This window comes from Belonocnema kinseyi, chromosome 2 (assembly GCF_010883055.1).
Source record: "Belonocnema kinseyi isolate 2016_QV_RU_SX_M_011 chromosome 2, B_treatae_v1, whole genome shotgun sequence".
Taxonomy (NCBI): domain Eukaryota; kingdom Metazoa; phylum Arthropoda; class Insecta; order Hymenoptera; family Cynipidae; genus Belonocnema; species Belonocnema kinseyi.
In genome coordinates this window covers 46,036,856-46,061,326 of record NC_046658.1, presented here as the reverse complement: position 1 = coordinate 46,061,326, position 24,471 = coordinate 46,036,856, and the positions used below count along the sequence as shown (strand labels likewise).

General features: G+C 30.3%; 2 protein-coding genes across 3 annotated transcripts; both read right to left on the bottom strand.

Moving 5' to 3' along the window:
• On the bottom strand, positions 1 to 23,021 carry LOC117167612 (fumarylacetoacetate hydrolase domain-containing protein 2-like). 2 transcript variants are annotated; one of them, XM_033352674.1, is made up of 7 exons: positions 22,770 to 23,021; positions 18,400 to 18,561; positions 17,790 to 17,825; positions 16,214 to 16,430; positions 3,635 to 3,969; positions 693 to 780; positions 1 to 487 (listed from the first exon to the last, which is right to left on the bottom strand). In XM_033352674.1, exons 1-7 carry the CDS (start codon positions 22,910 to 22,912, stop codon positions 425 to 427), a joined length of 1,044 nt encoding a protein of 347 aa, XP_033208565.1. In that variant the 5' UTR covers positions 22,913 to 23,021; the 3' UTR covers positions 1 to 424. The 2 variants fall into 2 exon arrangements, with proteins under 2 accessions (XP_033208565.1, XP_033208566.1); XM_033352675.1 differs by lacking the exon at positions 17,790 to 17,825.
• On the bottom strand, positions 7,963 to 11,503 carry LOC117167613. Its single transcript, XM_033352676.1, has 3 exons — positions 11,312 to 11,503; positions 10,857 to 11,020; positions 7,963 to 10,018 (listed from the first exon to the last, which is right to left on the bottom strand). The coding sequence occupies exon 3, from the start codon at positions 9,732 to 9,734 to the stop codon at positions 8,913 to 8,915; it is 822 nt and encodes a 273-aa protein (XP_033208567.1). The 5' UTR covers positions 9,735 to 10,018; positions 10,857 to 11,020; positions 11,312 to 11,503; the 3' UTR covers positions 7,963 to 8,912.
• Positions 23,022 to 24,471: the final 1,450 nt, after the last annotated feature.

Genomic DNA, 24,471 nt, shown 5'->3' with positions numbered 1-24,471 from the left:
AATGAATTCAGACTTTTTTTATTTTTAGGTACATAAATTGAATATCAGATATAAAAAGTGACTCTTGATTTTAGATTTTTGTAACGAGACGCATTGCTTTGGCATTAATGTACCGTCTTTATAAATCTTAATTATAAGTGTAATAAGGATTCCACCTTAAAAAAGATTGATTTCTTCGTCGGCATATTACATATTTTTAATAGTGTCTATACGTCCGGACCACCTACCCTTGGCAGGTCCGTACGTTTAGACTCGGCCATTATATTCTGGGAATAGGTTTATACAAACTACGCAGAAAATTATTTTCTTTTAATTAAAAAAAATCCTAAGACATCTCAGGCTTTGCTTGTAGTCAGTGTCTTTTTTGGATGAATTAGGCGCTTGTAAAAAGCTTGTGCACAAGATTTCATTGAGGAACCTTTTATCAGACGCACTTGTTTTTTAGTCTTCCTAGACTTTCAATTTCCGTTTCAAGGATATCTCCTTTCTGGAATGTCAAAGAAACAGAAATGTGGTAAATTAGTTAAATATGAATACCAAAAAGGACCTTAAAAATAGATTCTTTACTGATTACAAAAAATATTTATTAACAATAATAGTTTATTTAAAAATGTAAGTTTTTATTTCTAGTTTTTTGTTGCATAAAAATTACATATTCATTTAGAAATTGTCCATCGAAGAATTATACTAACCTTTAAGAATTCTGGTGGCTTACGAGCGAAACCAACACCGGCAGGTGTGCCTGTTAGGATAACGTCTCCTGGCAAGAGTGTCATAAACCTGAAAAAAAAAATTATTAAAATGACATCCTATCCACAATTTTAAGTTCACAATACTTTCTAAATTACTACATTATTTATACAGGGTGGCCACTTAAATTTAAAAACAATTTTCCGGGCCATTTCCCTTCAACTTCAAGTTAAAACATATATAACAATGCTTATTTTATAGTAAAAGTGTATTCAGACTTCACAGTCCCAAAAATCCTCAAAAAAGGGCTAATAAGGGGATTTTTCCAAGAAAATAGGGGAATAAATTCTTTGAAATAACATTAATGCAGGTACTACATTCCTAATATTTCAAGTAGAAATATATTGCATTTTCGACTAAATAGCGGAATTTTCAAAAAAAAAAAAGTGAATGTCCAACCCAGAAAGATGAATTCTCAACCAGATGCTTGAACTTTCAAACAAAAGAGGATTTGCATAAAAAAACGTGTATTTTTTAACCAAATGTTAAATATTCAATCTGCGAAGATGAATGTTCATCTAAATGATCGAATTATCAAACAATTAGGATTAAACTTCAGCTAAAATCAGTGACATTTTACACCAAATAGTTGAATTATAAATTCAAAAGGACAAATATTTTAGAAGCAAATTATATTTTTAGCCAAGTAAGATAAATTCTCCAACAAAAAAGATGACTTTTCAATAGAAAAGGATAAACTTTCCATCCAAAAAGACGAATGTTCAATAAACGTCGAATTTTTTACCAAAAACAATGAATTTCTAAGAAAATATTTGAATTTGAACAAAATACAATTTTATACAAGTAGTAGAAATTTTAGCCAAGAGATTAACTCTGAACCCAAAATATAATATCTTATAGTTAATTTTTAACAATATGATTAGATTTTGAACCAAATAGTAGAATTTTTAACAAGAATAGATGAATTATGGGTTATAAAAATAATTAACTTTCAATTATAAAATATGAATTTACAATCAAAGGCGATGAAATTAAAATTCAATAGGATGGACCTTTTTATCCCCCCAAAAAATACGAATGTTAAGCAACAAAGTTGTATTTTCAACCAAAAAAATGACCTTATATGAAAATAGTCGAATTTTCAACAAAATAATTAAATTTTCAGCTAAATCTTATTTTAAAACAAAAAGAAATGAATTCTGAACCAGAAATATGATTGACTTTCTATTAAAAAGAATTATCTTTCAACAATAAAAGAAGAATCTCCAATGCAAAACTACGGATTTTTATACAAAAAGACGACTGTTCCGCAAAACAGTTTGAATTTCAATAAAAGAAAAGATTACTTTTTAATAGAATAGTTGAATCTTCAACAAAATAATTACATTTTCAACCAAATAGTAGAATCTTTAACCGAAGGAGATGAATTCTGAACAAAAAATTTATCAGTAGATTTTTCAAATAAAAAGAATAAACTTTCAACTAAGTTAAAAGAAAAATTAAAACTAAGTTTTGGAAAATAATCTACTGATTAGTATTAAGTCACGTCATACAATTTTTTGAGAAAAATGTATTTTTTTATTTACAATGTGCGTTTGAATATTTCTGCATTGTTTGATTAACAAGTTATTCTTTCGTAGACTATTTAAGAAAATTATACGAGATGTTTAAAAATGAATACAATTAAAAATAATATTATCAAAATCGCGCTATTTGTTACGTGTTGCTAATTTATCTTAGTATTTAATAAACAATTTATGTCGATTTTTTCGTATTCTACACATGGAATTTGAATTTGTTTCAAGTACTGGTCTGTAGTCTGAAACCCTTTCAACTTTTGTGTGCTGGCTCTTTGGGTTAATGATGAATAATATTGATTAGCGCCACGCTAAACAATATTATTTACCATTAACGCACATTTTCAATTGATAAATGCATTTCCTTCAAAAAATTTTATAACGTGATTTAACACTAATGAGTCAATTATTTTCCAATACTTACATTTAATGTTCCTTTCAACGTTAAGAATCCTACTCTGACTTAGAATATTTCTACTCAGTAGTCCGCAAGGACTAATTTTCTATTCATAATAACGAATGCTCAACAAAACAGTTGAACAGTAAAAAAAAGTGGGATATTCTTATTGGGTTCCATTAATTCAGTTCTCATTTGCGCGAAAAATAACCGAGAAAAAGTGGAATTTTCTTGAAAACATGAGAACAAAGAGGAATTCTTTGAAAAAGGGGGAAAAGAGGGGAATAGGGAAAAGAGTATCAAGTCTCAGATTTAATAAACATCAGTGAAGATACATTCAGCAAAATTATAGTTATATGTCTTCAAAATGATCGGAAGTGGGTAAATTTTATGTTTGAAGACAAAATATATATAACACGTCAGCTTAAGAAACTCTACAGATTCCAGTAACTTTTTATCGAAAAGTAGTTTCTCAGTTTATTTACAAAACTAATCATTTATATGTGGGAGTCTGGATGAAAAGGGCCGTTATGGCCGGTTCTAGTTTAGGAAATATGTGCGTTTTTCTAGTCTGGATAAAAATGATTATTTTGGGGTTCCTAAAGCACTCGCCAAGTTTATATATTTCCTTTTTCACCAAAAGCGGGTTTTCCAAGATCCAAATTTAAAAATGACCCGGCGGCTAGTTTTTAAATCTTGAGGGGTCGTTTGCAAATGTAAAAACAAATCTGAAGAATTACCAGGTTTCAAACAAAATTCCCAGCTTTATCTCGGTGCTTAAAATTCTAGCCTAATGTCCGACTTTCCCGGTCAATGACAACCCTCTTTATAGATTTTAAAAGAAGCTTCTGGACATACTGCAGCTTCCAAGTTTCTCTTAAATAAAGGCTTTAGAAAGTTTCTCTAAAGGTATTACCAACAATAATTATTTTGAAAATACGGCGCTTACTGAGACAAATAAGTAACGATATCGTGAGGCTTGAAGATTAATTCACTGGTATTGCCATCCTGCTTAATTTTTCCATTCACCCAAGTCTTGACTGTAAGATTATTGATATCGCAAATAGACTCTTTTGTGACTACTGCAGGTCCTAGTGGACAGAATGTGTCCATAGCTTTTCCTAGGGTGAATTGACCACCGTTACGTTTTCCTTTCTGCCAGTCACGTGCAGATAAATCCTGGGCTATCGTGTAGCCGAAGATACAGTCTTCTGCATCATGATTGTTTAAAGCCTTGCATCTTTTTCCTATTACTATAGCGAGTTCAGCCTCCCAGTCGACTTTCTGAAATCATGAAAAATATTTAAGCTATTAGGATTCCATTCCGCAGGGTGGTCGTAAAACGTCATTTTCAACATTCCTGTCATTTTCTCTGAAGAATTTTTCATATTGCCTAATCAACAAAATTTAAAGACCAGCAATTCAAAATCTGTTATAAAACTGTTTGTTCATTTTTTATAGAGCTCCCAAGTATCTCTGGTGGACCGCACGTGGCGCCGCCTGATGGTTTTTTTTTCAAACGGGGAGGTGAGTTAAGTTGAAAGCCCACATATAGCTGAATGTAAACACGCGAAAATTGAAATGCAAGAATTCATAAAATATATAATAAAAAAGATTATTATAATTCAGAGTGGTTTTCAAGAAGTAAAGCTTAGTATTTTTCGGAAAGAAAACATTGCTAAAGGTATAGGTTTATTAAAAAGTTGTCATGTGAGCAATGTGGTCGAGCAAATCGATAGAAGTTTTCGTAGAATTTTTGGGGTTGTTTTTCGAGAAACTCCAGAAGCAGAAAGCATGAAAAATAGAACTAATTTTTATAATGTTACGATCGAGGTAAGAAAAATCACTTATTCATTGTTATACTTAACCTAAAAATTGCATCATTTTAGAGGCAGCAATTAATACAAATTTCGCCACTACGTGGGATTGGAAGTTGACAATCTTTCTAAGCATGAAAATATTTAGATTTGTTTAAAATTTTTTGTTTTGTTTTTCAGGGTGGCCGCTGGACCGGAAAATGACCTAGAATTTTTTGAGACCGGGAATTTCACAAATTTGTAGTAGAAAAATCTGCCCACGTTCAATTTCAATAGTTTTTAAATAATTAGTTGAATTGCTATGTTTTTTCATTATGCTAATATATTATTTAGGTTACAATGCGTAATTCAAAATTTTTTTACTTAAAAAATTTTCCATTTAAAATTTTTATTTTTATGCTTACTTTTTTAATTTAAACAATTTTTAAATGCTTTCTCAAAGACTCGAGCAAATAAAAAAGAAAAGCCTTTGATATTGAAAATTTGGCATGAAAAACATTTTTATTTAATAAATATTTTTTTTTTTAATTTATCTGTACTTTAAGTAATATAATAAAAAGTGAACAAAAACGATTTAACAAAACGATTTTAAACCAGTTCAAAATTAAGAATTTTCAGGTCTTAACATTAAAACTTAAATGGTTACAATTTAAAATTCTGTCATTAAGGGCATGTGATACTTACAGTTTCCCCGGCTTTTTTCCACAAAAATGGAAATTTAAAAAACTGAATTCGAAGATGCTATAAAATATCATAACGGACATCCCCGGCCTCTTTTTTGAGGGATAATAACAAAAAAATTTATTGTGCTGAATACAAATTTTATGCATAAACATTATTTTGAGGTTACGTCGTCTTTCATCTCTGCCTTTCCCATAATCTGAAAATTATTAATGAAATAAAATTTTTTGATTGCCTGCAAACAAGGTCAGTTCCGAGAGATTAGTTACTATGTTTATTTGTAAGTCCAAAGTTTTCGGCCAAAATATTGTCTAGTTTGGAAGTAACGCTCGGGTGAATTGTAACACACATAGCCTCGAAATATACACGCACGTTGTTAGCAATATCAAAATTTTTTTGATAAAAAAACACAAATAAAAGTGTGTGTGGAGACGACCGTTAGCATGGTCGCTATCATTTCCCAGATTTTGAAGGCAAAATATTTCTTATCCTAGGAAAAAAGCCGGGTGAATCTAACACTGAAAAAATCAATGCTATCTTCTAAGCGCTATGCAAATTAATCAAATTTTGCTAAATTAAAACTTTTTTTAATTAACCTACAAAAAAAGTGTGTGGGGACGTCCGTCAACATGTTCGCTATCATTTCCCAAATTTTCAGGACAAAATATTTATTATTCTAGAAAAAAAGGTGGGGGAACCTAAAACTGGTAAAATCGACCATTTTCTAAGTATCACATGCCCTTAAATAAATGTGAAGGTGTGACTGACAGTTTATAAACTATTTTCAACTTAAAAGTAACTTCATAATAATATATTCTTAATTAAAGAATTTCATTAAATTAAAAATATTCTTTCAGTTTAAAATATTCCATTTTTAACCCATTCAATTTGAAATTTTTAATTAAAAAAAAAAAAAAGATGAATTATTGAATATTTAGCAATATTTGAATTTTTATTTAAGACAAGTAATTTGAAACCAAATATTTAAAAGTAAAGAATCTTTAACTGAATTCTTTGACATAGAAAACCTGGAATCGTTAAAATTTCGAAGAGCCTTTAAATTTGGAACGTTACAATTTTAATTGTTGTATTTGAAAAATACTTAATTTGTAAGTGAAATTTTTCAATTTTGATGTATAATTTACAAAACAAAATATTTGTAGAACAAATTTGAGTAATTTTAAGAGATATTAAGGAGTTTTAAAAAGATTAAAAATTATCATGCAAATTTTAGGAAGTTTTCCTAAAATCTTCTAGAATGTTTTTGAAAATTTTGATTAAATCTTTGAAAAACTTTTTAAATATTCTCTTAAAATAAATTTTCAAAATGAAAAGTTATTTTTAATTTTCCTAGGAATCTTAAGAAAGTGTTTTTCTTCTTTTGAAACCTTTCACAATTCTAGAAAAGAATCTAATTTTTTTGTTTAAAATCAGCGAAAATCTACATTTTGTTTTATATCAGACTATCATTTCAAGTTTTACACTAAGTTTGAATCTTTTTAAAACTTGTACATACCTCTCAAAATTACTCAAATTTCGCCTACAAATAATAAATGTTCCATTGTTATTTATACAGCCGAATTGTTAAGAAATTTTCTCAAATTTGCAGGATTTTCTGAAAATTGTAGAAAAAAATTCAATTCATTTCCACAATAATTTTAAATTCAAAACAAATTTAAAAGAACTTCTAGATTTCTCAAGATTTTAAAATAAAACTTAATTTTATACGCGTAAATTATTGAACATTTGAATACGAAATTCTTTAGTTGAAAACTTTTAATTTTCAATTTTAGTAGTTCAAAATTGAACAGTTGTACTTTGAGAGCTTTCATTTGCAGCTCAGTTTTTATTGCCACAAGTGGAAATTTTTTTAGCTTTAGCGTTCCATTTTTTAAATTTCATTGACCGTGAAAAATGTTTGCGAACCGGGAATAAACCGAAAAATGACCGGGAATTTATTTTGCCCTATGATCGTGGCATGACGATCCCAGTGCGAAGAGCGCCCGATTGAATGGACTCTGAAGTTTCTTGCATACTAGTACGTCATGTTATAAGAGTAAAAAGACAAAAAATTTCAATTTTTAATATCTCCCAATTTTTTTGAATTTTTCAAAAATTCCTAAATTCCTAAATTCCTAAATTACTAATATGCATGTTTCTTGATTTTTCGATAACCAATCGCAGTGAAAATATAACCGGTTTTCTGTTCTGTTTTGAAAATAATTTTCAACTGAAATTCCAAAAGTTTTCAAACAAATTTTGTTCCGACTTTGCAATAATATGACATAAATTTTTTTCAGTTAAACGCCGGCCGATCTGTTTTAGATACAAATTGCGACTGCAAAGGTGGAAAGGGCTATTTTAAGCATGCTGCCATCTTCGTGAATTCAGAAAATACAGTTTCTAAAACAGATCAGCCAATGATTTGGAACAAGCCTACAGAGGCACAGTTAACGAAGCACAGTAAGGGCTTACTCTAGACGTTTTATATCCTCCGAAAAACATAATTTCAGGTCTTTGTAAACCATATACCATTGCTGAAGTCGAAAATTTGACTGGTAAACATCTAGCACAAGAATCAAATATGATTAGAGGTCGAAAATGAAATGAAATGCATAGAGGAGAGAACAGAGAGACAGGCAATGATTGCAGAAGAAGAAGACAAGATTGAAGATGCAATTAGATTGTTATTAAATTTGCAAAACAATCACTTTTTTCCTAATCATTATAGTTAACTTACCAAAATCTTAATATAAAGCTACGATCAAAGTATAAATTTCAAAAAGAGCATCATGACACTCGCTGATCATTAATTGCACTTGATGAGAAAAAATGGTTTGACATTTGTTTCTTATCAAGAGCTCAATCTGAATGTGCTCTGTGGTTTCGAGAACGCTTTATTCGTATTACATGCTCTTCGAGAGCCCAACGGATAAAAACGAGAACGTATGAAAGTACCGCATCTTTAAAAAGTTTAGTAGAGCAATTTCTTAAGCAGCAACATAAAAGCTATTTGACTAAGGAGATGCTATATGGACTGAAAATGGAAAAGCGTGCTAAAATTTTCTTTGAACAATTGACTGAATTGAAAGTTTTTGAAACTGGTTTAATTGTGTCCTTGAATCAACCTGTTCTAGCCTGCAGTCCTGATGGGATTATTTTCATTGATCAATACTGCGAATTATTAGAGATAAAATGTCCAGCTACATGCGAGAACGCAACAATCGTAACGTGTACTGTACCCAGATTCAGGTATCCATGTACATAATAGGTATCTCAATGTGTTCTTTTTTTGTCTATGCGGAAGTGGATTCTGTTTCATTAAAAGTACCGAGAGATGAAGATTTTTAAAGTGATGTACCAAAAATAGAAAAATTTTATTTTGAATATTTCTTTCCTTCTCTGGAATAGGACTGAACTCTCACCAAAATTCTTTAAAATATTTAAGTGTTTCACTTGATTTTATCTACATATATTTTAATGTATGTTAATCTTTTCATACTGAATGTTAATCTATTTATATCCTCAAATACTGTGATAATAATTAATATAATGTTACGGGTTAAAATATGAGTATAGAATCTACATTAAAAAACGTTGCGCTGATATGTGATATTCAACAGTGAATCAGGTATTCATTAAATTGTTTTTTTATTTACAAGTTGAATTGATTTCCCATTTACGAATTGAATTATAATCGTTGATAGAATAGTTAAATTTATTGCCTAATTAGAGGTTTCTTATTGTTGGTGAGAATGAAAGCCATTCGAACATCTTATTCACATGCGAAAACATATCATGGGAAACGCGTTCAAAAATTTTGAAAATCTTGACACTTTGAATTGCTCGCTCCACGTGAATCCTTACTGACGCGATGGAATAACCTTCCAACATTTCTTTACGCGTGAATTGTGGATTGAAACCAAATGGTGGTATTGCCAATGTGCACTTCCGATGTAAGAGTTCCGATTTGACTTGTGGAAATCCTTTGTCGGCCAAGACTTCATCTACAGGATCAAGCAATTCCAGAAATCCACTATCATTGGTAATATAACCGTCAGTCCATTTTCCACCATAAAATTTGGACACGAATGTGGTAAGTCCACATGGACTTATGGCAATCAGAAACTTGACTGTGAAACTGCCTTTGTAAGAAGAGTACATTAATATCCGATTTTCTACACTTCCGGGAGACTCACATCGCAACTCGCTACAATCTATAATTGCTCGACAATTAGGATAATCTCTAAAAGCATCGGACATGCTTCCTTTAATAGCCTCTTTCCATGGCAAAAAAATCCAAGTTTTTGTTTTTATCAATAAAGTTTCTAAAACTTGGTAAAAACATGTAGAGGCCGTCTGACTCGAAACTCCAAAGATACACTCGATTGCTGAGAAATTTAAGCCTAATTTCATTTTCATTAAAAAAATAAGCAAACGATTTTCGCGAGAAATTTTCTTTAAAAACATCGGTTGACCGTCTTTCCCTGGCAAAATGAACTGAAGTAGAACTGCAAAGAAAGGTAAAGTAATCCAACCAAGCTGCTCCATTACTTCATTTCTAGTAACGTCTGGAAATCCCGTAAGTCCCTTTATCTTCTTTCTGGCAGATGATAATAAAACAATTTTTGGAACCACCTTATTCTTCGGATTGTTTATAGGAATGCAGGTTTGTGTCGCAGCCTATTGTGCTGATTCTTTAAGGCTGCAAAATAAAACTGCTGGCATGTTTTCGCATTCAAAAGCTTCACAATCATCGGTTTGAATGCCGATTTCGACGCCGATCGACACAGCAAGAGGCATCGGCTCCTCAACAATAATTAGAATATCTGGATCTAAAAAAATAAAAATATTTCGGTTTTATTTCATTGCCCTTCCTACTCTCTAAATCTGAATCAGTTAAATTTCACTGATTCCAATAGCTAGAAATGGGTCACTGACAATCAGTGAAAGGCTACTTATTGATTCAGTGAAATAACCACTTTTGAGAGTTGCTAGCACTGCACCATGCCAACTTAGTAATCATAATAAAATAGTATTTTAGTACATTCAATCAAAGAATCATAGTAAAAACTTAAAACCCATAAATATGATCAAATATTAAAGATGGTGAAAAGTTCCGATGCTTTTAATAGATAAACAACCTCACATATTACTTTAATTTCAATATTGGACTGCCATGTACAAACCCGTTAAGTAAGTACTTCCAACACGAGTTAAATTATATTGATCCCACAGATAATTCAGCAGACTCACAGACCGAAAATTAGAAAATTGATTTCATTAAGGAATTCTTCTTGCTACTGAAGTAAGAGTATCAACAACGCTTAACTTGAAAATTAGAGGTTATGCTTTACATGATTTACTCTGGTGTTACTAAACTGATTAGTGAAATGTCTAACTACTAATTCAACCAGTGAATTTTTCACTGATTTATATTTAAAAAGTATACTTTTATATTGCACGCGCGACAAATTATTACATAAGTTTTAAAAATAAATAATTATTACGATAATGTAATTTCTTTTTTTTTAACATTTGTATAAATTGTGATACATATTATTGCATAATTGGTGTGGATGCAATTAAATACTGTATATAAACTCTTATACTTACTGACATCATCTTGCAATTCTTTAAAATTTATTTTCTCATTTAGAGCTTGCAACCTACCTTTTATTGCTGAAGAGTTTAGAGAAGTTTTTCTTTTATAAATTTCAGGAAATACCGTTGGGTTGTAGGCCTCTTTTCTAAGATCTTCAGATTTTTCTCCACCAACAAAGTGAGCGCTACAAATCCTGGAATTTTTATTTGGAATCCAGGGCTGTCCATTTTTTCTATAATATTAAATAAAATAACGTACAGAAATAAAAACTTTGTTTATTCAATAATATTGAAATAATATTGCTTAAGATAAACGCTTTAAAAGTTTAAATAATTCTACGTTCTAACTCTTTTTTAGATACATAACCTGCAAATACAATTTTCTGTTTACTTTGAATTAAACATATTTTTCAGTTTTACAAAGATTTTTTTAAACAAAATCTCTTTTTTTCATTCATTTTTTATAAATCACGTATATTACTGTTTTAAAAACTGTTTATTTTCAGGAAATTATATGTACTCACTGCTTCCTGCGGACAGCTGCTATCCACACTTTTTTTCGCTCTTTCTGCCACCAGTGTCCCGGAAAAGAATAAAATTGTAGTTCCGGATTTTTTGCTCCGTATTTGAGCAACCTACTACACTACAAATTCTTCTTGATCCCGTTTTTTGGGCTGAAACCCCTACAATATTTAAACTTTTATCCATGCTAACTGCACTACGCGGCACAATAACTCACCTCGTCGTTCAAATTTCTCGCCGTCTGATGGCGCTGCCAACATACTTGGGAGCTCTATTCTTTACATTAATTTCAAGTTTCCCTTATAGAAATCAGGGTGGCCGTTTCAGTAAAAGAAAAAAATTCCCGTTTATTTTTCGGTTCGTAAAAATTTTTCACGATCAATGAAATTTTAAAAATCGTACCCTACATCTAAAAATTGTTCGATTCGAAATAATAAAAACTAAAATGCGAATGAAAGCACTCAAAGTGAAACTCTTAATAACTCTTAAAACTCTTGAAGATAAATTCCAGTTCCAACTTAGAACTGGTTAAAAATTGAGAATTCCTGGTAAAAATCCGGAATTTTAATACTTTTCGAAAATTTGCCGTTTCAACCAAGAATTAGAATTTTTTGTAAAATTCCCTGTTCCAATTCATGATTTAATTTTTTTCTCCAAAATATCCCGTTTTAACTTAGAATTAAAATTCATTCAAAAAGTTTCCTGTTCCAATTCAGAATTTTGTTCCTTTTCGAAAATTTCCAGTATTAGCTCGGAATTTGTTAAAATTTGAAAAGTCCCGGATTCCAGGATAAAATGATTATTATGCTGGATAAATTTCGGGTCAAACTATAAATTTGTAAAAGATTGGAAATTCCCTGTTCAAATTAGGAGTTAAATGATTTATATTTTAAATAGTTTAAAAATCATTAAAATGCTTCGAAATTTTATTTCAAGATCTTGGAAAATCTACATGTTGTTTCAATTTTTTTCAAATTAAAAAATATTATTAACAGTTTTTTATAACTTCTAAATACCTTTAAAAATTTTTTGAATTTAAAATAATTTATCAAAATAAAACAATTATTTTCAATTATCGTAGCTTAAAAGCCTGTTAAAATTCTTAAAAAGCCTCTAAATTTCTTGTTTGGAATCTACCAAAATCTACATTTTGTTTTAAATCAGGCCATGGGCTATTTGCATCGAAATTTTGGGAAAAATAGCCGGATTCTTTCAGTACACATAGACACTTCGTTTAAATTATTTAAAATCATTTTAAATTTTAAATTAATTAATTAATTTTGAATTTTTCCAAATCTTCTAAGTATCTCTTCAACTTACTCGAATTTTTTCTGAGAATAATGGGCGTTCAAGTGTTATTTATAACATCAAAATTCAACAATTTGACTTAAAAATTATATTAAATTCAAATATAACAATAAAATTGTAACGTTAAAAGTTTAGTTTTGAATGTTTAATTTATAATTACTAATTTTAAATGAACAGTCTGATATTTTTAAATATTAAGTAATTGTTCTTTTCTTAATTTTTGCATTTTGTTCGGAAACAACGATAGGTCGACCAAAATGTTCACTTGAGATCTTGAACATCACTGCCGTATTATTTAAGAAAACAGTATCTGAAACAACAACAAACCGAGATAATCTTAGAAAACTGCCAAAATCATTATTCGTGTAGACTGCTCATTTAAAATTACTTAAAAAAAATTTTTTTATCGTTCTTGTCTAATTTACAGGTGATCTTATTTCGTCTCTTGCCATTTTTTCATATTGTCCGTTATTCGGCTTACATTGTTCATTTGCGTGTGTTTTTTGGAATTTTGTAAATGCCATAACTCTAATAATTTTTAATTTTATGAAAAAAGTAATTAGGATAAATTGTTCTACTTCTTAAATACTATAAATAACCGTACAGAGAACTCTTGAATTTTGAGAAAAGAGGTCTCAAAAATATTCAAAATGCGCTCACTTTTTGAATGTTTATCCAAAATGGATGGCTAATCAGCTTGACCTTCAGTTTAGGTACCAGAGGCCAATCTAATAGAATGATTTTTTTCAAAAGTTATCGTGCTGACAGGCAGACAGGCATAAAAACATACAGACGCACGATGGAAAAATGTTATCTATTTATTTTTGCTTATCTTGTGTCGTGTGCCTAAAATTTTTTTTATGGAAAAAAATGACGTGTCCTATAAAAAAGTAATTAATAACAAATTTGTAGTATTATTTTGGTCGCACAATGTTTGTATTTTCATTTTTTTCCTATCTTGCATAGTTTGACCGCAAAATGCAATTTTTGGTTTTTGATTAGTTTTTGTGCGGTCAAAATTAAAATTTTCAATTTTTCGAAAAAATTCAAGAAGTTGAAATGATAATTTTGTAGGGCTATCGAAGAGTAACATTTTTCTTTTCTAGTACTATGAACAACTGTACAGAGAATTTTTAAATCATGAAAAAATTTGTACTAAAAAATTTTTAAAATGGGGTCACTTTGAGTAAAAACCTGTTTTTCGGATTCAGGGGGTCTCAATACGTGGACCTTTTGTAAAAACTACGGGGGTCAAATTTTACACAAATCTAATGCCTTCTCTGATGAGAATGTAAAAATGATTTATTTGTCATGAATAATTTTTCGTAACACATGCCCTTGAAGGTAATACAAAAATTTTCTAAAGTTTCCTGCGAAAATTTAAAATCATTTTTTAATTTTTGTAATAGTTTTAAAAGAATATTGAAAAAGATTTTAAAATGAACACAGGTTTTTATAAATGAATTAGAGTTAAAGAATTAGTAATTTTTTACAGCTTAAAATAAAATTAATTTATATTCTAAAATAAAAAAAATGTCAGTAAAAAATTGTAATCGTACAAGTTTGATCAAATCAAGCAGTGTTATTAAAACCAATTTTGCAAAGATGAGTATTTCGTTACAATTACTATTAATTCTGAGGTAAATGAACGATTCAAATTCGATTCCAAATTCAATTTCCCATGCGTGCGATACAATCCCTAAATTCAGAGAAGTCGGGTGGGTTTGATGTTATAAATGCATTTTTCACCTTCCGAAGACTTGCCTAATTATTTTAGACATGATTTTTACTCGAAAAATACACTTCTCACATCATATTGATAATTGGGCCAGGATTTTTTATGCGGTGGGGGGGGGGGTAATAAACTGAAGTTATGTATTACCTAATATCTATTGTTATAAAAAACCATTAAAAGAATGAAAACAATTATTCATTACCATTTTTTTCAATTAAAATTAAATTATAAGATTTTTATGTAATTTCACAACTGCGAAATTAATCAAAGGATAACACTTTCAATTGTAAATTGCGTTCCTACAAGAAACTATATAATTTTCGAAGATATACATAAATAATTCTATATTTATATAGACTGTGCGCTGCACGGTAACGAGACCTGGACCTACCAAGAAAAGAATAAGAGTAAAATTAACGCGATCAACATGGAATTCTTGCGCATGATGTGCGGCAAAATACTGATGGACAATGTTAGTAATGAGATAATTCTCAAAGAATGTGGTGTAGAAGAAACATTAGCTGACAAATGGGAAAGAAAACGGTCATGATGGTTCAGACACGTTGAGAGAATGAAAGATAAACTACAAAACAAGTGTATCATGATAAAGTAAATGGCAGTGCGCTCAGAGGCAGACCGCGGAAAGAATGGTTAGAATGTGTAAATGAGACAAATAGTTTTAAAAATTAACCCACCGAGTGAGTGACATAACCCCGAAAGGGATATGGCTTAATGGTATAATAATAATAGTAATAATAATAATAATAATAATAATAATAATAGGAGCCTCGGTGGCTCAGTTGGGTAGACACTCGGACTTCACCTCAGAGGTCCGGGGTTCGATCCCTGAGCCGGTACCTCTAGAAATTGTTCAATGTACCTTTACCGAGGTTCTGGTGGTTCGGAACCCACCTTAAGCTGTAGGTCCCCCCATCGTGTACTTGACTGCAACCCAGTCCGTGGATGATGGGGTAAGAACCAGGCTTTGTCCAATATGTCTGGGCAGACTACTCTCATCAGATCACTTGATTGCATTATAAAAATGCGTCCGTGACTGATGATGTATACCGGGAGAGCCCCGTGCAAAATGATCAAATAAAAATCCGACTCTAACCAAAAATGCCTTCGACATATTGGGCAGTATAAGCCTGTGACAACATTTCGCTACAGAAATGTTTTTTTGTGAATTATAATAAAAAAATAGTGGCTCAGTTGGTTAGACACTCGGACTTCGCCTCAGAGGTCCGGGGTTCGATCCCTGAGCCGGTACCTCTGGAAATTTTTCAATGTACCTTTACCGAGGTTCTGGTGGTTCGGAACCCACCTTAATTTGTAGGTCCCCCCATCGTGTACTTGACTGCAACCCAGTCCGTCAATGATGGGGTAAAAACCAGGCTTTGTCCAATATGTCTGGGCAGTCTGCTCTCATCAGATCACTTGATTGCATTATAAAAATGCGTCCGTCACTGATGATATATACCGGGACAGCCCCGTGCAAAAATGACAAAAATAAAAATCCATCTCTAACCAAAAATGCCTTCGACATGTTGGGCAGTATAAGCCTGTGACAACATTTCAACACTGAAATGTTTTTTATAATATTCAAATTTACTGATGAGGGCCACCATTGTGTTCCAAAACCTTTGAAGCAATTTAATTGGTTGCAATTTACCTGAACCTAGAGACAACACCAACATAAACATTTTAAAACAAATTTATTATAAAGGCTAAATACAATCCCCCAAAGATTATTGTGTTTTAATCAAACTATGTAGAATTTATTCGACAAACTTTTTACCCTAAATAATAAAAATATATTTCATTCCGACATTAAGTACAAAATAAATAATAAATTACTCACATCGGATATCTCTGGAAGTTGTATGTTATCAGTTGGTCCAATAATGTTACTAGCGAATTTGCTGAAAATCACCGGACTTGGCGGAGGCTCCAAATTTTGTTCTTTACAGTGGCCACTGTAATTTAAACCAACGCAGGCCAATTTGTCCATATGTGAGATTGGAGCTACAAAATTGACTTCTGCTTCCGGTATAACACTTCGTGCCTCTGCTACTATCCTAGAAAATTGAAAATCATATTAGTAATCAATATTAATTAAATTACTTTAGTGAATAAAAAAGGATCTGGAAAAATTGCATGCAGGATAAATCGATTGTTATTATAACAGGAATCTTGTTGTGAAACCATCGAACAAAAGGAGCAAATAATAATCAGATAAACCATAAACGCCTTGTAATGAACATAGTTAGAAAGAGCTTTTTGATAAGAAAGTACTTATTTATTTCGTCTACTTATTAATTGTCTTTATACCTCTCTTATTCATTTTTCCTCTCTCTCTCTCTCTCTCTTTTTACTGCTATTATGTGAGCAACATTCATTCTGCAATTGTGATTACCAGCTGTATTTGCAGACTTGTTTCAAAAACAATTTCATAATCTATTACGAATTTGAAGGATTAGAAGAAGGCAGATTTATCGATCGTCGATCGATAATCTGGCTACCACCATATCAACATCCTGACAATTCTCGTTTTAATTAACAAATGAAAATTGAAAAAATCCACATGGAAATAATTTAATTTAATAATTGAGTCGTTTCAGAGTTTTCGAAGAATATGAAAACATGCCTTTATTGACTTGTTACAGTTCAAACACAAAGTAATAAGTATCGATCTGGTTTTATCTATAGAATTTATTTTAAAAAAGACGCTTAAAAAAATTATTTCATCTATAACATCAGTAGGCTACAAACTGATTCAGACTTCGTATTTTCCCTCTACGCATCAGATATTTTCGACACAAAATATGTATTTTTAAATTGAAACGAGATAGAAGAGTTGACATATATCTGAAACGACAAACTGCACCTTATGAATGCGCACAAAAAACATCATCGGATTATATTATTTCCTTGCGAAATTCATCGTTAGGAGTTTGATAAATTAAAGTTTAATCACCACATAACTATAATATTTATCATTTGTTTATTTGTACTCTCTTTATTGCCTACTGTGGGTTATACAATCCTTAAATGTAGAACATGCTTGCTCGCACGTAACTCTATACAAACATTCAAGATTATGTTATTTACATTATCGTCTCAACTCAAGTTTTTCCTTTTTAATATTTTACTCTGAAAAAAACGTAATAAATGTGTACCATTACAACTTTTTGAAATAAGCGGGATAATTCCCTTTTTTATTAATCAAAATGAGAAAATTAGACAAATCATTTGTTAGTTAGTTTTCGATTTTTATCTTACATTCATATCATCTATTTTTAAATGTTTGAAAAATTGAGTTTAATTTTTATTATCATAAATCGGCAATAAAATGACAATTTGTGCAACTAACATTACTTTTCAAACAAGTGTAAAGGATCACTGTCAAACGTTTCAATTTAAGAGTAATAACAAACCTCACGACATCCTCCATAAGAGCTATATCGGCATTCCTAAATAACAAAAGCATTATTTCAATAAATTCTTATTGTTGTCAACCGAAAAAAGTTTTTCATTACCTAATTTTCATTATTAAAATTTTGCATCTATTTATCTCTGTATATTAAGAAATGAAAGAAACAAGACCTGAACTACATCGTAAAGATAACTGATTGTATCTGACGAAACGTGAAAATTAACGATGGTAAACTTTCTCTTTCATAAAGGTTATATATCGAATCAAATGCTTTTACATAATTATTAGAAAAAAACGAAGACGATCATTTGTTGCTTGTTTTTCCTAGCTGAGAAAATTAATAAAATTTATTCTATTTTAGAAAATCATTATTTTCATCATGCACGCCATGTCAAAGCGTTTTAAAGTAATTTATGAGCCTTTTGAAAGAACCCACTTCGAAATGAAATCCTTCCATAATTAATATATACAATTAAAAATCATAATGATCAAATCATTAGTTGAGTGATGCAAAAATCACAATTTACTCATTCATTTATAAAAAGTAACAATTGGAATTATTTTCTTCGTCTTGTATATTTTATATTTAATGACAGAAAAATATATATTACCGTTTGGATTTCTTAAGAAGAGAATCACCCCCCTCAAGAAATTTTTTCAGAGAATTGGGTATTCTTGAATCAATTTTGGAAACTGCGATAATATCACCACCCTGTTCGAGTTGCACCCCCAAGTGTTGCGGTCCTCCATTTTTACTAACGAACTGAACGAACCTGAAAGATAAGAGAATGGACTTTAGTAATATGTTAATATAGATTTTTGTTGAATTGTTATCACGAAATAAAATTTACAGTTATCTGATTTGTATTAATTTGTAATAACGGTCTGAATTCTCGTAGCTTAACTACTTGTTCTTAAGTTTTGAATTCAAAAGCGATTAATTGGTGAAAGAATAAACCGGTTAAATGGACAAGGAAATCGAACGGAGAGTTTCACATCGTGAGAAATTTGAGGTGTGGTTGAGGATAAAAACAATGTCTGGATACTTGATCATGTTGATTTAAATTTACAAACACAAAAATAAAAATATTACACCTCACAAAACTGTGTTACATGACAAGTTTACCAATTTTAATTGCTGTTTTACCTCAAAATGAAATTTGCTTTATATCTTATTATTCAATGGCCAATTTATAGGGAAAAAGAAAACATTAATCAGGTCTATCGTAGATTTGTTTCGAAATAAATACTATCGATATATTAAATTTTAACACCTGGATCTAAATGCAACGTTAAGGCAATAAGAAAGTAATATAAACTCCCAAGGGAATATCAGACACGTTTTCCCAATTTCTATTCAATACAATTTGAAGATTCAGAATAAAATTTATATTTTTCCAAACCCAAGGTTAATGTTTAAAAATTTCTAATTTATTTCCAAATGGTTGTATTGTAGGCTTTCAAATTCAAACTTCAAATTGATCGATTATTAGGGCTTTCAATTTGAGACTGAATTACTTAAATTTAAAATTATCCGATTTTTAATATAAGAATTACACTATTAACTTACGGATTTTCTATATAAATATATATATACTCTGTATACTAGATAGTCCTTCTTAAAATTTGCTAAATCTTAAATCTAATTTATACACACACAAAAAAACACTATTGATCATTTAAAAATATTTCAGAAAAGGAAGCTTAGCTTATTTATATAAAAAAGCTTTGAGGTCAGAATTGATTATTTGATGACACTTTTTTCTTAATTGTTATTTTTTCTTTATTTTAGAGAAAGCTCGTGATTTTCATTCAATTTTAATTAACAACATCTCATTTTATCTCTTAGAAGATTCTTAACAATTATACTCATTTCGTAAAGAAGCTTTTAAGGGATACAGTAAACAACAATAATTAATGGGCCCTTTTTGTTAAATCTATCAATAAAGTTAAAGCTTGAATAATGTTGAGCTTGTGTGTACACTGTACACATAGAGTAGCCTTAAAATATTTTAGCTTATAGATCCAGTGTGAAACTTCCAATCTGGAGTGTTTTTAATTTAAAACTACAAATGTTGAAAAATTAGAAATGACTCATTTTTAGGCTTAAAATTATTTAATTTTCATACCAAAAAAGACAAATTGGCAAAATAGTTGGGAAAATTCGAAAAACTTCATATTTTAGATGACCTTACAAAAAAAAAAAAATTCGGTGAACGATGACCAATTATTTTCCGTGTGCCCTATAGCAACTTCTTATAAAAAATGTCAATTCTCAGGTTCTGTAGCAACTCCGAATAAGTATGTCGACGTTATTTTATGAGAAGTGTTGGTAGTAGTTATGTAAAACATTTTTAAAAACTCTTATCTACTTGATATTCAAGTGTTACAACGTCCCATCAGTGCATTTGAATCGATACTTTTACCGTCAAAAATAGTTTACAATTTACGGAATGAAAAATAAATAGACAGTATTATATAAAATTTAAATTGAGTGACTTCGTCAAATAAGGTAATTCTCAGGCGAAATTTATTTGTTTCTTTTTAGAAATTTCAGGTTGGCCATTTTATCAGAGGAAAAAAATTGCTGAGTTAGATACATTACAAAATTGAACACTTAAATAGTAGATATTATGTACCTAGGCAGTATAAAACAACTTTACCGCCGCGGTGCATACGATACTTTATCTGAAATAGGCAGAATAAGAGTTCATTTTCTGGAAAACGGCGCTTGATTGTACCGCATACGCACGCGTGTGGGGTTACGTTATAAGTCCAAAATTCACTTCGCAGTTAAACTTAGGTTTAAAATGAATTCTTCTCACTCACTTCTTCCTCCATGCTGTCACTTTAGAGTTTTGGTGCCGCTCGTCGGAGTACAATAAAGTGCTATTTTACTGCCGCTCCACGGACAGATATAATGCGCTCGTTTTGCCATTTCAGATAACATTATTTTTTCTATCCAACACTTTTTGAATCAGAAGATAAATTACTTTTATTTCAAGTGTTTTTAAATTGATTATTCAATTTTCATTTATAAGAAGAAATTCAACATTTTCACTTACAAATTAAAAATGGAACAATTAAACTAGTAAGTTCAAAGTTTAAAATAATATTCTGCAATTTTAATGAATCTAGGCTATTTTAAACAATTCAGTTTCAAATGGTACATTTTTTAATATTTGATTTATAATTTATAATTTTAAATGAAGACGTAAGTATTAACAAATTTCATATATTAAAAACACTTAGAATGAATAATATTAATCATTAATATTTAGAATATTTTAGACTAAAAAGAATACATATTTGAATAGGATTTTAAACTGAATTAAAGCGTTTAATTTTGAATCCATTAATTTGAAGTTATTTAAAAATTGATAACAGTTTATAAAGATTTAATCTGACTTTTATAGTTGTATGATTACTAAGGCGCCCGAGTTGAAACAGTTCAGTTTTAATGTTGAAATCTGTAGATTCAGTAATTTTGAAAAAATTCAGAATTGTCTTGTAAAATCAATTATGTTTTAATTTTTAATACTTGAACTACCCTTCAACTTAAAAAAACACTATTTTTTATATTTATAGTTGATCAACATAAAAAACTTTTTTATTCAAAATTTTTTATTTCAAACGCTTTTAGTTTTTAATTATTAACAAGGAGATTTGAGAGATTTACAATATGTTTCAACCATTTTTTAAAACAATTTTATGCACAGACTGACTTGTTAATATTGCGTCTCTATTTTTTCAATGGTAATCCGTTTACAAAAAAATCGACTTTTTCCAACCAACTTTTGAATTAATTGAAATGTTTATTACATTCTTATGTAAAATTGTGTGAATATAAAATTTGTTATACTTCTGCTTAATAAAAAAATCGCTTTTTCGTTGAATTTCCTAGTTAAAAATTGAAATAAAAATGAAATATGAGTTTTTAACAGATGAAAATTTCAGAAAATTTAGAATAGACTTGTTAACTGTTAAAAATGAAATTGAGTAAACGCACAGACTATCCGGACATTTAGACTCAGCGATTTAATAAACATTTCAATCCGATTCATCGCCCACCCTGAAATTTTGTTTTCCAACAGCTAATAAACTAGTAATTAAATTAATAATAAAATACACCTCAAAATAGAAAAACTATACAAAATTAGATATATAAATCTAAAAATTAATGCTTTTCAATTAGATGTAATTTAATGCTCAGTTCATTTACCATTAAAGGAAAAGAAACGAATAAAATTCCTTGAAAAAAATTTTATACGCCTTATTTGATTTCTTACATAACGGCGGAACTAATCACTTTCCTGAAAAATTGCTCCAAATTAGAAGCCTTGAATGGAATAAAAATAAATGCATCATTCAACGATAGTTGTTACGTCATAAGGCAATTTTCAATTGACAATAGATTCCCCAAAGTACCCTCCTTAAAACCGACATGTAATATGGAATGGATACAACTGCTCACAGGCACGTATCTCTCACCGCAGACAAACAAAGAAAGCTCTTATCGCTCTCTTGCAAAAATAAGATTATATATTGACAAATGTTGGAGGCTTTCACAGATTACAAATTAAGAAGTCCCTCTGAATTCTTGCAGCAACCAATCCTGACACTTTACAGTTTTAGAGCAAAATAATTTTTGATTTTTTACATCTTGGAGCTAGCAGCCTTACAATTTTGGATTAACAAATTCTATGTTATTTTTTTAGCAATATTGGTAATGATTGTTGAGCAGCCTGATTTTAAGTGACATACATTATATAGAATTTCCGAGAAAAATAATTTATGATATGAGTTGGAGCCATTACTATTTTGTGACACAATGTTCCAAAAAACACGTTGCCGACAACCCTTATTCATGAACGCTGCATAGAATGCGATTCACTCAATCTCGTGAATGCCACATTTACACACTCAACATACCCAAGCATGCCTATATGGGGGGACGTGTAATTCGCACCGGGTAACTTACCTCATATCGAGCGTGCTGCTCACGGAGAAATTTCTACCAGTAATATGTGCATCAAAACGAGTTTTCCCCGACTTGTCTATGGCTCTCCCAATGATTAAACACGAGGTTCGACTCAAAACACGAAGCTTCGTCCGTAGCGGCATTATCACTGATAAAATGATTTAAAAAGCACTAATCAGTAAATAATAGCCGAATGCAAAAACACTAAATTTAAATTGAAACGCTCGCCGCAAAGGACGAGAAGCAACTGAACGAATCGCGCACTCTATTGCCATTCGAAAAAAGTGGCAGGGGAAATCTACGTGTGGCCCACAGCATACAATTTTCTTCTAATATATTTTTCCATCAACCTTGATGTTTTTCTTTCTGTGGAAATTCCGGAAAATGTTGTATTTGAATTAAGACGTGTCGGAATATTTGATTTATTCTAAATTGAATGGGATCACGGGGGTTCTGGGCTCCATCGTGCTTCTATGGGAACGAATTTTAAACTGAAATGACCGTATTTTTGTCTTATAGACTCAAGATGAAGCCAGGTAATTATTGTTGAGCCTCAATGATTTTGATGATAATATTTATAATTAGAGAGTAGCGTTATCATTCGGTAGCCGTCGCGACCGAATTTAGAAAAAGATATTAATCATACATATTGCAGTTATGTAAACTGTTATTGTGAGATTATTAGAATTCGAAATTTATCTTTGCAATGAGCCCACTGAAATTGTTCTACTCTGGGGTGCCCAAAAAAATGGGTGACAATTTTCTTTTCTTCTTAAAAGAGTGCTTAGCTAGACCATTGCAGGTCTGAAAATTAATTTTCTTAGTTTTACCAATTTTTAAAAATATAAATTCAAGACTAAAAATGTTCGTTCATCCCTAAAAACTATTTGTTATTTATTGAGGAATAAGCCCTAAATCATATGATTTTTTAAAGATGTCGGCAGCTATCGGGCTCAGAGTACGAAAATTTATAATTCCAATACAATTAATGGTCTGAAATGTCTCCTAAACACAACCATCAATATACTTTCTAGAGTCAAAATAATATTTTGCCTTAAGGCCATGTAACGAATGGGTCACGTGACCAGATTCCTACTTCACCGCCACCTTTCTTATTTCCCAACTTATTTTCACACGAAGCGCCACATCGAGATGAAAATTTGGGATAATAAATAAGAAGCACTAAGAAAGGTGGGTCTGGTCCTAAACTTTAATAATTATAAAAGAAGCAAAAAAAATTATTCACAAAAAAAAACTTTTTTTATAATTATACAACTTTAGGACAGACCCTTCATTCTTATTTGCTAAATTTTCAACTCGATGTGGCGCTTCGTGTGAATATAAGTTGGGAAATAAAAAAAATTGGCGGTAACGTAGGAATCTGGTCACGTGACCTACTCATCACATGGCCTTAAATTTTGATTTTTTATAAATTGACAACCTGGAAAATTAATTTTCAGACATTCATTTTTTGGGGGAACCCTGGTCTATATTATACACAATTTCTTGAATATGCATTTATACAAGAGAATTTTTAATTCATCTTTTTAATTCAGGGTTCGATTTACGAATACAATTCTGCCGTACAAACTAAAAAGATGCAGAAGTAACATTGTCGCTTAAGTAAACTTTTTCATTGTTAAGTTTAAAAGAATAACCCTAAATGGCAATGTTCCTTATGTACATATTCAGTTTGTACGGC

Excerpts from the sequence above, each read along its gene's own strand:
- LOC117167613 (XM_033352676.1), bottom strand. The coding sequence starts at position 9,734 with ATGGAGCAGCTTGGTTGGATTACTTTACCTTTCTTTGCAGTTCTACTT.
- LOC117167612 (XM_033352674.1), bottom strand. The coding sequence starts at position 22,912 with ATGCCGCTACGGACGAAGCTTCGTGTTTTGAGTCGAACCTCGTGTTTA. Across the intron at positions 18,562-22,769 it reads AGCAGCACGCTCGATATGAG|GTTCGTTCAGTTCGTTAGTA; the intron begins GTAAGTTACCCG and ends CTTATCTTTCAG. Across the intron at positions 781-3,634 it reads ATCGTTACTTATTTGTCTCA|GTTTATGACACTCTTGCCAG; the intron begins GTAAGCGCCGTA and ends TTTTTTTTTCAG.